This window comes from Callorhinus ursinus, unplaced genomic scaffold (genome assembly GCF_003265705.2).
Source record: "Callorhinus ursinus isolate GAN/ISIS: 27379988/994484 unplaced genomic scaffold, GSC_fseal_2.0 scaffold4, whole genome shotgun sequence".
NCBI lineage: Eukaryota > Metazoa > Chordata > Mammalia > Carnivora > Otariidae > Callorhinus > Callorhinus ursinus.
Genome location: NW_027397066.1, coordinates 106,351 through 116,042, shown reverse-complemented (window position 1 = coordinate 116,042; position 9,692 = coordinate 106,351). Strand labels below are relative to the sequence as shown.

Genomic DNA, 9,692 nt, shown 5'->3' with positions numbered 1-9,692 from the left:
GGGAATGTGCCCCCCTCAGAGGGCGCACAGGACCGGAACCGGGTACGCATCCCCCGCTGAGTGCTGTGGCAGGGAATGTGCCCCCCTCAGAGGGCGCACAGGACCGGAACCGGGTACGCATCCCCCGCTGAGTGCTGTGGCAGGCCCCAGTCGGAGTGTGCAGGGACAAGAGTTGAGGCAGAGCATGGTCGGACTCTCCACTGTAGCTGGGTCCTGGGTTGTTGAGCTCTGCACGTGTGAAGTGGTCCTTCGGATTGCCTGAGCGTGTAATAACACAAGTGTTTTCCTTTAACCCTTTCAGCCCAAGACGACAGCATACTAAAGTGAGCCTGCCTTTCTCTGGAGTGGTGTGGACGAATAAAGCTTTCTGTGTTTGATGCTCTTCTTTACTGTCGCCACTTGTCTGATTGCCGGACCCCAGCTCAGGAGTTGTGCTCTATCCTCCGTTTCTGTGGGGTGGGGATGGCGCGTGGGTTTCAGAAGAACTGGGCACCCATCACAGACCCAGGGGGCAGTGCACAGATGGGCCGGGAACACAGAAATTCCGTCACCTGTTCTCTGGGGTGTCCGACTGGGGAGCCCCAAAGGGAGCAGTTTATACCCCACTCAGCCAGCTTGGGTATTGCGGCTGCTGCTTGGTCTTCACTGAGCCCAGACCCTTGATGGGCAGTGCAAATGCCGGGGACCTGGATCTTCATCCCCCTCTCGGGGGGCGGGGGGAGGAAGGCCCGTGGGCTTTTGGGGATCAGGCTGGGGTGCTGCGTAAAGCTCTGTAGTGGGCTTGGGCTCTTGCTGAGCTGACAGCCAGGTTCTGCCCCTCCTGGCTGAGCTCTTCCAGCCTCTGAGGCCTGGTGTTGGAATGGTGCTGTTTCCCAGCCCTAGGTCTTGAGCAAATTTCCCTGAGCCCAAGTTTTGTTGATAAAATGAATTCATTTGCAGATGTGAGGGGGAAGATGAGAAGCAGTGGATAAGCACTTTAAACCCTTGGTTTTAGTTCAGGTGAAGGTTGCATGAGCCCAGCTCGGTTCCCTCAGGTTGGCTGGTGCAGAGTCCCTTGGGAGGATGGCCTGGCCCTAATCATGGACTGTCACCAGGTGTCCCCGCTGAGATGCGAACTGCCTCTTTCCTGTGACTGGATGGCTGTGGGGGGTGGGTCCTCCCTCCCCATTCTCCCCTCAGCACCTGCTCCGGAGCTCCGGAGCTCTGGAGCTCTGGAGGCGGGCTTGAGTGGCGTCTGAACTGGCCTTTCCACAACCAGCCCAATCAGGCAGCTGAGGTGTTTGCTGTGGGGTTGTGTGCAGTGTTGGGAACAAATGATTTGGAGCTCTACCAGATAATGAGTACCTGTTTCACATGTGAGCCTTGTGTTTGGGTCCGGCTGTGCTGGTGCACAAACACTAAGGGCTTGGGCAGACCTCAGCCGTGGCAGTGTGCTCCCCTGACCTCCATGCGGAGGGCTGTTACGTGTGTTTTTGCTCAGGTCTCTCCTGGCCTTGACCTTTGTGGCAGAATTTTCCCATGGGCCCTACATGATGTGCCCTCCACCATAATTTCTGCTGTATTAAAGAAAAGGGCAACTTGTTTTCTTTTTTTTTTATTCTGAATTTCTGGTCATATCTCCTAACCAGACAGGCAACAGCATCTCTGTATCCCATCTACCCAAATACACGTAATACGTGTGCAGGTGGGTTTCAGCCAGTGCTTTCCGACTCGCAGTTCACAGACCCTTTCCAAACATCTCTGTGGCATTGCTGTGTACCCAAAAGATGGATGAGTGTGAAGTACGGTAAACTGTGTATTCATAGTTGACTTTAGTTTATAAAAACATAAATCTTAAAAAAATTTCAAAACATCCAAAATTGTCTTCATTTTCTTGGGCTTCTTAAGCTCCTGTAGCAAGCAGTTAGAGGTGGAGTCCCAGCGGGTGAACAGACGGGCGCCGTCAGAACACACGGACCGGCTCACAGGATGCAGCAGGTCGAAGACTTGGGTGCGGGGTCACCGTTGCAAATCTCTGTGCCCACTGCAAGAGAGAGAAGATGGTGAGAGGGCTGTGCACCGGCCCCGCCCCTTCTGCCCAGCGGCCTCCACCAGCCCCGTGGGAGGAAGGGCAGAGCGTGGGGCCTGTGGTCAGCGTAAGCCGATTAGCCGGGGCTCAGCCTTTCTTGCCTTGTCCTTGTGACACTTTTAGTTCTGGCCCCCACAAACCCAGAACCGTCTGGACACCGGTTTCCTCCCCACAGCAGGAAATAGCAACAGAAGTCCCAGGGCTGAGGTGGCCACGCGCAGGCAAATACCATGGCAACAGCATCAGGGATTCCATGTGGGGGTGTGCCGACCCCTCAGGATGCGGCCACGTGAGCCACAGTCCCACAGCAGGACGCGGGGGTGGGGGCTGAGCAGGTAAACCAAGGTTGTGACACAGTACAGGGAAAGGTGTCATGTACGCTTGACTCAGCTCACTTAATTTTTTTTAGGTCTAATGTTTTTGTTTTGTTTCTGTTAAGATTTTATTCATTTATTTGAGAGAGTGTGCACGTGCGCACAAGCAGGGCGAGGGCCTGAGGGAGAAGCAGGCTCCCTGCTGAGTGCAGAGCCCACTGTGGAGCTCGACCCAGGACCCCGAGATCATGACCTGAGCTGGAGTCAGACGGGCGCCCTTAGGTCTTCTGTTTGGTTTCTGAGGGTAGATGGAAGTGGAGATTTTCCTAAGTTAATTAGGAGAAAACTGCTGCCTGGTGGTGGGAGAAAGAGCTGCTGAGAGTTCCCCATGTTTCCTCCCTTTATCAAGAAGTAACATTCAAATAGTTACTTGGTTAGAGAAAATGAGAGTCTGGCGAGGAACAAGGAGACCCTGCAGTCCGGGCTGTTGACTGCGCTGTGCCCACAGGCCCGATGCCTCTGCAGGGAGGAACCCAGCTCACCAGCCCTAGCGCCTCTGCCACCGGCCTGTCCGCCAGACTCGGCTCTGGTTTGGCCTCCGTCCCTTCGCATACTTCCGCGCGGGGACTAACCACGTGCCCGCCCTTCGCATACTTCCCCATACGCGGGGACTAACCACGTGCCCGCCCTTCGCATACTTCCCGCGGGGACTAACCACGTGCCCGCAGCCCACACCTTTCTTGGCTGTTGTCTTGTCTTCCTGTTGCTGCTTCTGCTCCTCCAGGGCCTTGACTTTGGCCTCATACTCGTCAGCCAGGGCCTTCCACTCCTTCCTGTTGTTCTGCAGTCGGTCGAACATGGGCAGGATCTCTTCATGGAAACGGGAAAACTCCTGGACCGGGAAGACAGGGAATCAAGAAGTCGGGCCACACTCCTGACTGTTCCTCGGCAGCTGGGGCAGGTGGCCTCCCCACATCCTGGCCCTTGCTGGCACCAGCCTGTCCCCCCCACACCCTGCCCCGCTCTCAAGAGGAGAACCTGGTGGGGGGGCGTCCTGTCTGAGGGAGAAGGGAAGGCCACTGAGATGTCCCTTTCCCAGCAAAGCCCAGGAAACGGAGGAGAGGGGATGGGGAGGGCACAGATGGTCTTAGTGGGGCGAGGACCCCAAGAATGGAGTAGAAAATATCGATGGCAGAAGGGGAGTCCCTTGGCAGAGGGGGTGGGAAGACTTGGGCAGACATGCCGGCCTTGCAGCCCCTTCTCTGGTCTCTTCTACGTACATCACACATACATACACCCACAAACACACACGTGAGCCATGGAGTGTGTGGATGGGCTTGGGGAAGGCAGTGAGAGGGGAGCGCTGTGGTGGGGCTGCGACCTGTGAGCTTCAGGACTGGGCTGTCCATCCCGGTCCCGCCTCCCTTCTCAGCACTTACAGCCCCACTGAGGGGGCAGCAAAGGGCGCTGGGGTTTCAGTAAGGGGAAGCCCAGGCACCGTGGCGGTCAAGGTGGGGAGTGGGACTGGTCCAGTCAGGGGTAACTTTACTCAGAAGCAGACAACCTCCTCCTCACAGCCCCCAGGACGGGATGGAGTGGAGCCCATGGGCATCACTCGGGAGGGGCTCTGCAGTCAGACCCCCCGACACACTCCCTGAACGGTCCTCTGGGCTATGATGTCACAGCACATGCATCCTCGGCACAGTGTTCCCTGGTCTCATGTGCAACATGTGTTTGCTGGGTGAGGCATTCCCAGCTGTGACGGGTGGACCCATCCCTGTCCTCCTGGGTTCACAGGCACTGAACAAAGGCACCTGCAGATAAACTGCAGGCCACGAGTGGGGGTGCCCTAGATGGGGTTTGGGGAAGGGACATGTGAGGTGAGGCCTCATGGTGAGTGGGAGGACCTCCCAGAGGGTGGAGACCTGTGGGAAAGCATGAAGAGCTTCTGAGGAACTGGTTAGGGGAAGGTGGGAAGGGACTCCTTGGGGTGACACTGAGGATTTCAGATTTTAAGTACAAGGATGAGATGGGGGCTATGGCAGGCCAGGCCATTGGGTGAACCCACACCAGCAAGCCCCTTCCTCCTGTGAGCCTAGCCAGGCCCCGCACCACCCTGCTCACCTTGTACACGAATGTGCACACAAAGTCGATGAAGCCAACCTGTAGTTTGGGGAGCTCCGCTGCCTTGTTCCGGTCCATCATTGGCTTGTGGGGGGAGCAGAGATACCTCCTCTGAGCCTGCAGGACTCACTCAGCCCCACCTAGCTCAGATGAACATGTCCACAGAGACACAGATGAAGCAGTGTCCATGGGATGAAGGTGGAGCCTCTGGTCTTGGGGCTTAGCCTGCCTTGATAGATGCTGGCCCTTGAAAGGGGGCAGCCAGGATGCCCCTCCCCGCTCCGAGCCATCTGGTAGTTCCAGGGCTGAGTCCACCATGAGGCTCCCTAGTTTCAGGTCCCCTGAGCCCCTTCCTCCCACATCCTTGGGAGCTCTCCATGGTGCTAACTCAAGACCTGGCATGAGAGCCCTGTGGGGGCAAACTCCAGACGCCCTTGGAGGGGCTATCCTTGGTGTCCACATACACTCCAGACCCCCTGAGCTGCTCCTTGCAGGTTTATCCTTCATAGCTACCCACTGTCTGGAGCTCCACGTAGCAACGGTGAGCCATGCAGGAACTAGAGGCCTGCCCTGTCCCCAAGGGACCTGGCTGGTTGGTCAGGACACCCTTCCCTGCAGGCTGTCCCTGGCCCCAAAGCCTTCTCCACGCTGTGATCAGGCAGCTATCCACTGACTGGAGTTGACTTGTAAAACAAACCCCCTTTCCATCCCTTCCACCTGCTGTTAGACATGCTCTGCTGTCCTTGTCCGCTTGGATCCTATGCAGGTGCCGTGGTGGTCCAGCAGCACATCCCTGGCCCCACATTGCTGGCCCGAAGATCTCAGCATCTCCCACCTATCATGGTGGGGGCCCCTGGACTCCAGCCGCTGGCCCTCTCTGGCACCGTACTCTCCCCACTTGAAGGCCTTCCTGGAGCAGCTTGCAGCCTGGCTGAGGTTCACTGTGGAGCTGCCTGGGCCGTGGAGGCCCCAGATGATGGGCCACAGCCTGCCTCGGCCACTTTTGACGACTTTCCGTTTCAGCATGGGCCTCACAGCTTTATCCAAACCCTGTTTTTTTTTCTACAACTTTACCCAGATCCCGAGCCACCTAAATTTACGCTCAGCTCATGTCACATGACCTATCCCACAAAGTGAGACTGAGGTCCTGGGACCCCAAATCCCCAGGGGCCCTATGTTTGTACCAAGCGAAGCTGAGGTTCCCAAGAACCACACTAGGGGTAGAAGATTCTGGAAGTAACACTCACAATGGGCTGCTGATCCAGAACTGTCCTTTCCAAGTCACCTTGTTCCCAGAACTCAGCTGCCACCAGCAAAGCAACCTGGTGGGGGGGGGGGAGGTGGACATAAAAGGCAGTCATCCTGTGGAGTTCAGCGTTTGGTCAGAAGTTGACAAAGGAGGCTCCTGCCAAGAGCCTCTGTGCCCTCAGTCTCTGCCCCCAGACCCTCTGGGACCCCTACTCTTCAGGCTGGGCCTGATGCACAGTGAGCACAATGGTGCTTTCCAATGTGGCGGCCGCGAGCCCAGCCCCAGAGCAAGGGGGCAGCTCTCAGTACTACTTGCAAATGAAGGTTCTGTCCCCCCTTCTCAGGCTTCCCCTAGAGGCAATCTCAAGAGGCAATGACAAGAGGTGGGGGTCTGCATAGCTTCTGACCTTGCTCTGGACTTCCCAGGGCTTGGTGATGGCGGACAGGTCACAGGCAGTCATCATCATTGCCCTGCAGGCAGATGAAGCTCAAAGCGTGCCCAAGCTGGCCTCCCTCCCTCCCCTCCCCCTCCCCCTCCCCCTCTGGGCACCCCTTCCAGTAGTAGACCTCTCACTTTACACACCCACTCCAACCCACCACTCATACATGACCTCCCTCTCCCCCTTGCCGCCACAAACTAAAACCAAGTCTTTATTGGGCAGCTCCAAGTGCCCATGATTTACACATTTTTCCTTGTTGGACCTCTGGGACAGCCCTGGAGGAGAACCATAGTTCTGAATCTCCATTTTGGAGATGTATCAGTGAAGGTTCATGAATAAGTAAATTATTGCCAAATCCACAAACTAAGGAAATGGGCTCTCTGACCCCGAATCCTGTACTGTCTCCCCTGAAAATGAGAAGCAAGTAAGATGGAGCATTTATTGTGACGATTTATCAAAGCCGTTTAGAGATGAGCTGTTCTTGTTGTGGCTCATTCGGGGGCCTGGGGTCTCCTCGTTTGGTGGGGGGGGTTGAGGATTAACCAGCACAGAGATGGTTCCTGACGCCCCCACCCCATCATAGCTCACATGACTATCTCCTTCCGCGTTGTCTCCAGGGACAGGTACTCCACCCAGCTCTTCTTGTCCTCATAGTTCTTAGACTCATCCACAATCTTCTGGAACATTGTCCTCTTCCTGAACCCCAGGAACAAAGAGAGAGAGTCGACCCCCACCCTCTAACCCCATGCAGGACACCCCTCCTCCTTGATCCTAACCCCACCCACGTTCTAGGAGAGAAACCGAGGCAAAGAGCTCAGGCCCTGTGGGGCTGCTGGGCTGGCAAGGGTCTTCGAGGAGCCCCAGGTCCCTACCCCACCCCCCAGCCAGGCTCCCGTCCTGCCTCCCCACGGGGCGGCCACCCACTTGAAGTAGAGCGCCAGGTCTGTGGCAATGATGGCTATGTCCATGAGGTGGATCACGTGCTCGTGCTGTCGCCGGTTCAGGTTCTGGTAGATGTTCATGGACTGCGGGAAGGGTTAGGTTCCCAGTCTGTCCCTGCCCCCTCCCAGGATCTGTCTGTCTGACCCTGGCACGTTGCTGGCCTGCTCCTACCGGCAGGTGGCAGGTCGTGGGCACCAGACCCAGTTGGCCTTGCACGCCCTCCCCACCACTGCCTGACCCCTGAGCCCACCCCACCCCACGGTGGGTGCATTTCCAAGTTCAAATCCAACCCATCGCCGCTGACCCTCCCTCCAGCCCCCGCGGGGCCTGGCTCGCTGGTCAGAACGCCCTGTGGCATCCTCGGCTCCTGGCCGGGGGAGGGCCAGTGGTGCAGGCGATGGTCAGTCAGAAATACGGAGAAATACCCCGAGTGAGGAATGGGACACGAACCTCCTCGGCGAGCAGGAACTTCCCGAACTCTAGGTGGTGCCGTTCCAAAATTGAGGAACCATGGAGCTTGGCTAAGGGATTCTGGGATCTGTTACAGAGGTTTTATTAAAATCACAGTTTGGCCAGAAGCCCCCAGAGAGGCTGGTTGTGGCTCCTGGGCCCCCTGAACTTCCCTCCTCGCCAGGGACGGGGCACCCCCACCCTCAGTGAGCTCTAGGCAGGCCCCTCCCTGGGCTGCTGTGACAAAGTCTCCCACAGAGCGAGCCGGGCGCCCAGCTGTGTTGCCTACTTCATCTGGTACAGGTTGTTGGTGCCACGGTGGTCGATGTCGTGGCAAAGGCCGGCGGTCACCATGGCGAAGGCCTCCAGGTCTGTGTAGTAGCTCTTCAGCTTCCCCGTCTGAGGACACGGGCACCTACAGCTGCCAACACCCTCCTCCTCCCTCCCTGCCCTGCTCCACGGCGCAGGCAAGCAGGGTGGGGGAGGGATCTGGGCCTCGCCCTGCCGCCCCTCCCCAGCCCAGGTGCCCTCCATTACTCCCGGGCTGGGGGTGTGCCAGTCCCAGGGGGATGCATGTCCTTGACTCCTCTGCCCTTGAAGGCCCCCACCTCCCACGCAGAGGAGCCCCGCAACCCCAAGCTCCGGGAGGGCCTTCACAAGCCTGACCAGATAGCAGGTGGGGGGGGTGGTTAGGGCGACATCTGTCACGTCCCTGCTGGGACACGCACCATGAGTAGCGTGAACATGGTCTGGGCCACATTGAAGCCATGGCGCCAGTTGTGGTAGGTGATTCTCCGGTACCCTTTGCTCACGGAAAACAGAAACCGCACCAGGACCTGAGGGGAGTCGGGAGAAACACAGGCTCTGAGCACCAAACATGCTAATAGTTTGGTGTGAAAGCCCTGCTCACTCCCGTACGCGAGGGCCCCATGACCCTTCCTGTCCCAGCGATTCACTGCTGGCCCCTGACCACCCTCCTGGGTGGGAGGTACCTTGCTTGACACCTGCGGGGTGGACGAGGGGCGGCCTGATGGGGCCAGGGTCAAAGCTAAGAACAGCTCCAGCATTCATGGGGCCTCCAACCTATTGCCCAGCCCAAAATTGGGAGGAGGACCCCAGGCAAGGGGTATGGGATGTTTTAGAAGAAAAGGTCTGTTTTAGGCAAGGGTGTTTGAATGGGGCACAATGTGTGGGCACTTGGCATGGACGATGGAGAAATAAAATGTTGGCTAAGGGTCCAGAGATCGAGGGGCAGGCCCCAGGGGTGTGAGCCTTTTCTAGCAGGGCAGTCTTTCTGGACAACAGGATGTGTGCCAAAGGAGCATCTTACTGCTTCCACTGTGGCTTTTAGTGCCAGAAAATGATTCTGAAATTTTAAAAAATTCTATTAATCATTTGTCTACTTTTTTCTTTTGTGTTTTCCTTTAGTATTTAGTAAAATTTCTTTTGAAAATGCCAGCGTGCTGCACCTGTTCTCAGGGGGGCACGAGGAAGCATGGTTTCCTCACTTGCATGGTGGGGAAGCAGGTGCTCCCTGAAGGGTGAAGGTGAAGACAGCACAACAGCCAGAGAACTATGGGAAAGCAGCAGGGCTCAGGGCAGAGCTGGAAGGGCCACCCCTCCTCCCTGGGATGACCTCTGCGGGGCTCTCTGCATTCAACCAAGAGGATGCCCTTTGCTTTCTGCACATCTCATGGGCTCCTATATCCTCTCCACCCCACGCCAAAACCCCACTAGGGCCCAATGGTGCACTTGATCAACTTGTCTGGAACAACCATTTACCAAACGTTCTATCCATCATTCTACCCATCGATACATTCAGTCATTTATTCTAGGCACAGTTGGTGTGTGTATTCTGTAATGAACATGGCTGTCCCCAAACTTTGTGTAGGACCTAGGACCTCTGACCACATCTCTCCCACCTCTTGGGGGATTTGGGACCGCCCCAACCATGTCCGAATTCTACCTCCCAGTTATCTGGGACCCTTCACCATGGCCCCCCACCTCTCAGTGGATCTGGGACCCTTCACCATGGCCCACCACCTCCCAGTGGATCGGGGACCCTTCGCCATGGTCCCCCACCCTCTAGTGGATCTGGGACCCTTC

At 57.1% G+C, this 9,692-nt stretch overlaps 2 protein-coding genes across 3 annotated transcripts in view; one reads left to right on the top strand and one right to left on the bottom strand.

Moving 5' to 3' along the window:
• The window catches only part of ATP5ME (ATP synthase membrane subunit e), a 5,120-nt gene extending 4,737 nt beyond the window's left edge, over positions 1-383 (top strand). The window contains exon 5 of the mRNA XM_073891285.1: positions 302-383. Coding sequence (XP_073747386.1) covers positions 302-327 — 26 coding nt within the window. The 3' untranslated portion in view covers positions 328-383. The remainder of the gene's footprint in view (positions 1-301) is intronic.
• A 1,411-nt stretch (positions 384-1,794) lies between these two features.
• Positions 1,795-9,692, bottom strand: part of PDE6B (phosphodiesterase 6B) — a 35,727-nt gene continuing 27,829 nt past the window's right edge. The window contains exons 13-22 of one of the 2 annotated variants that reach the window (XM_025887147.2): positions 8,315-8,422; positions 7,876-7,985; positions 7,587-7,674; positions 7,119-7,219; positions 6,783-6,890; positions 6,162-6,225; positions 5,754-5,828; positions 4,507-4,590; positions 3,112-3,274; positions 1,795-2,014 (exon numbers count right to left, since the gene is read on the bottom strand). In XM_025887147.2, coding sequence (XP_025742932.1) covers positions 1,962-2,014; positions 3,112-3,274; positions 4,507-4,590; positions 5,754-5,828; positions 6,162-6,225; positions 6,783-6,890; positions 7,119-7,219; positions 7,587-7,674; positions 7,876-7,985; positions 8,315-8,422 — 954 coding nt within the window. In that variant the 3' untranslated portion in view covers positions 1,795-1,961. Of the gene's footprint in view, positions 2,024-3,111; positions 3,275-4,506; positions 4,591-5,753; positions 5,829-6,161; positions 6,226-6,782; positions 6,891-7,118; positions 7,220-7,586; positions 7,675-7,875; positions 7,986-8,314; positions 8,423-9,692 lie in introns of both variants that reach the window. The other variant, XM_025887146.2, reaches the window with a different exon arrangement.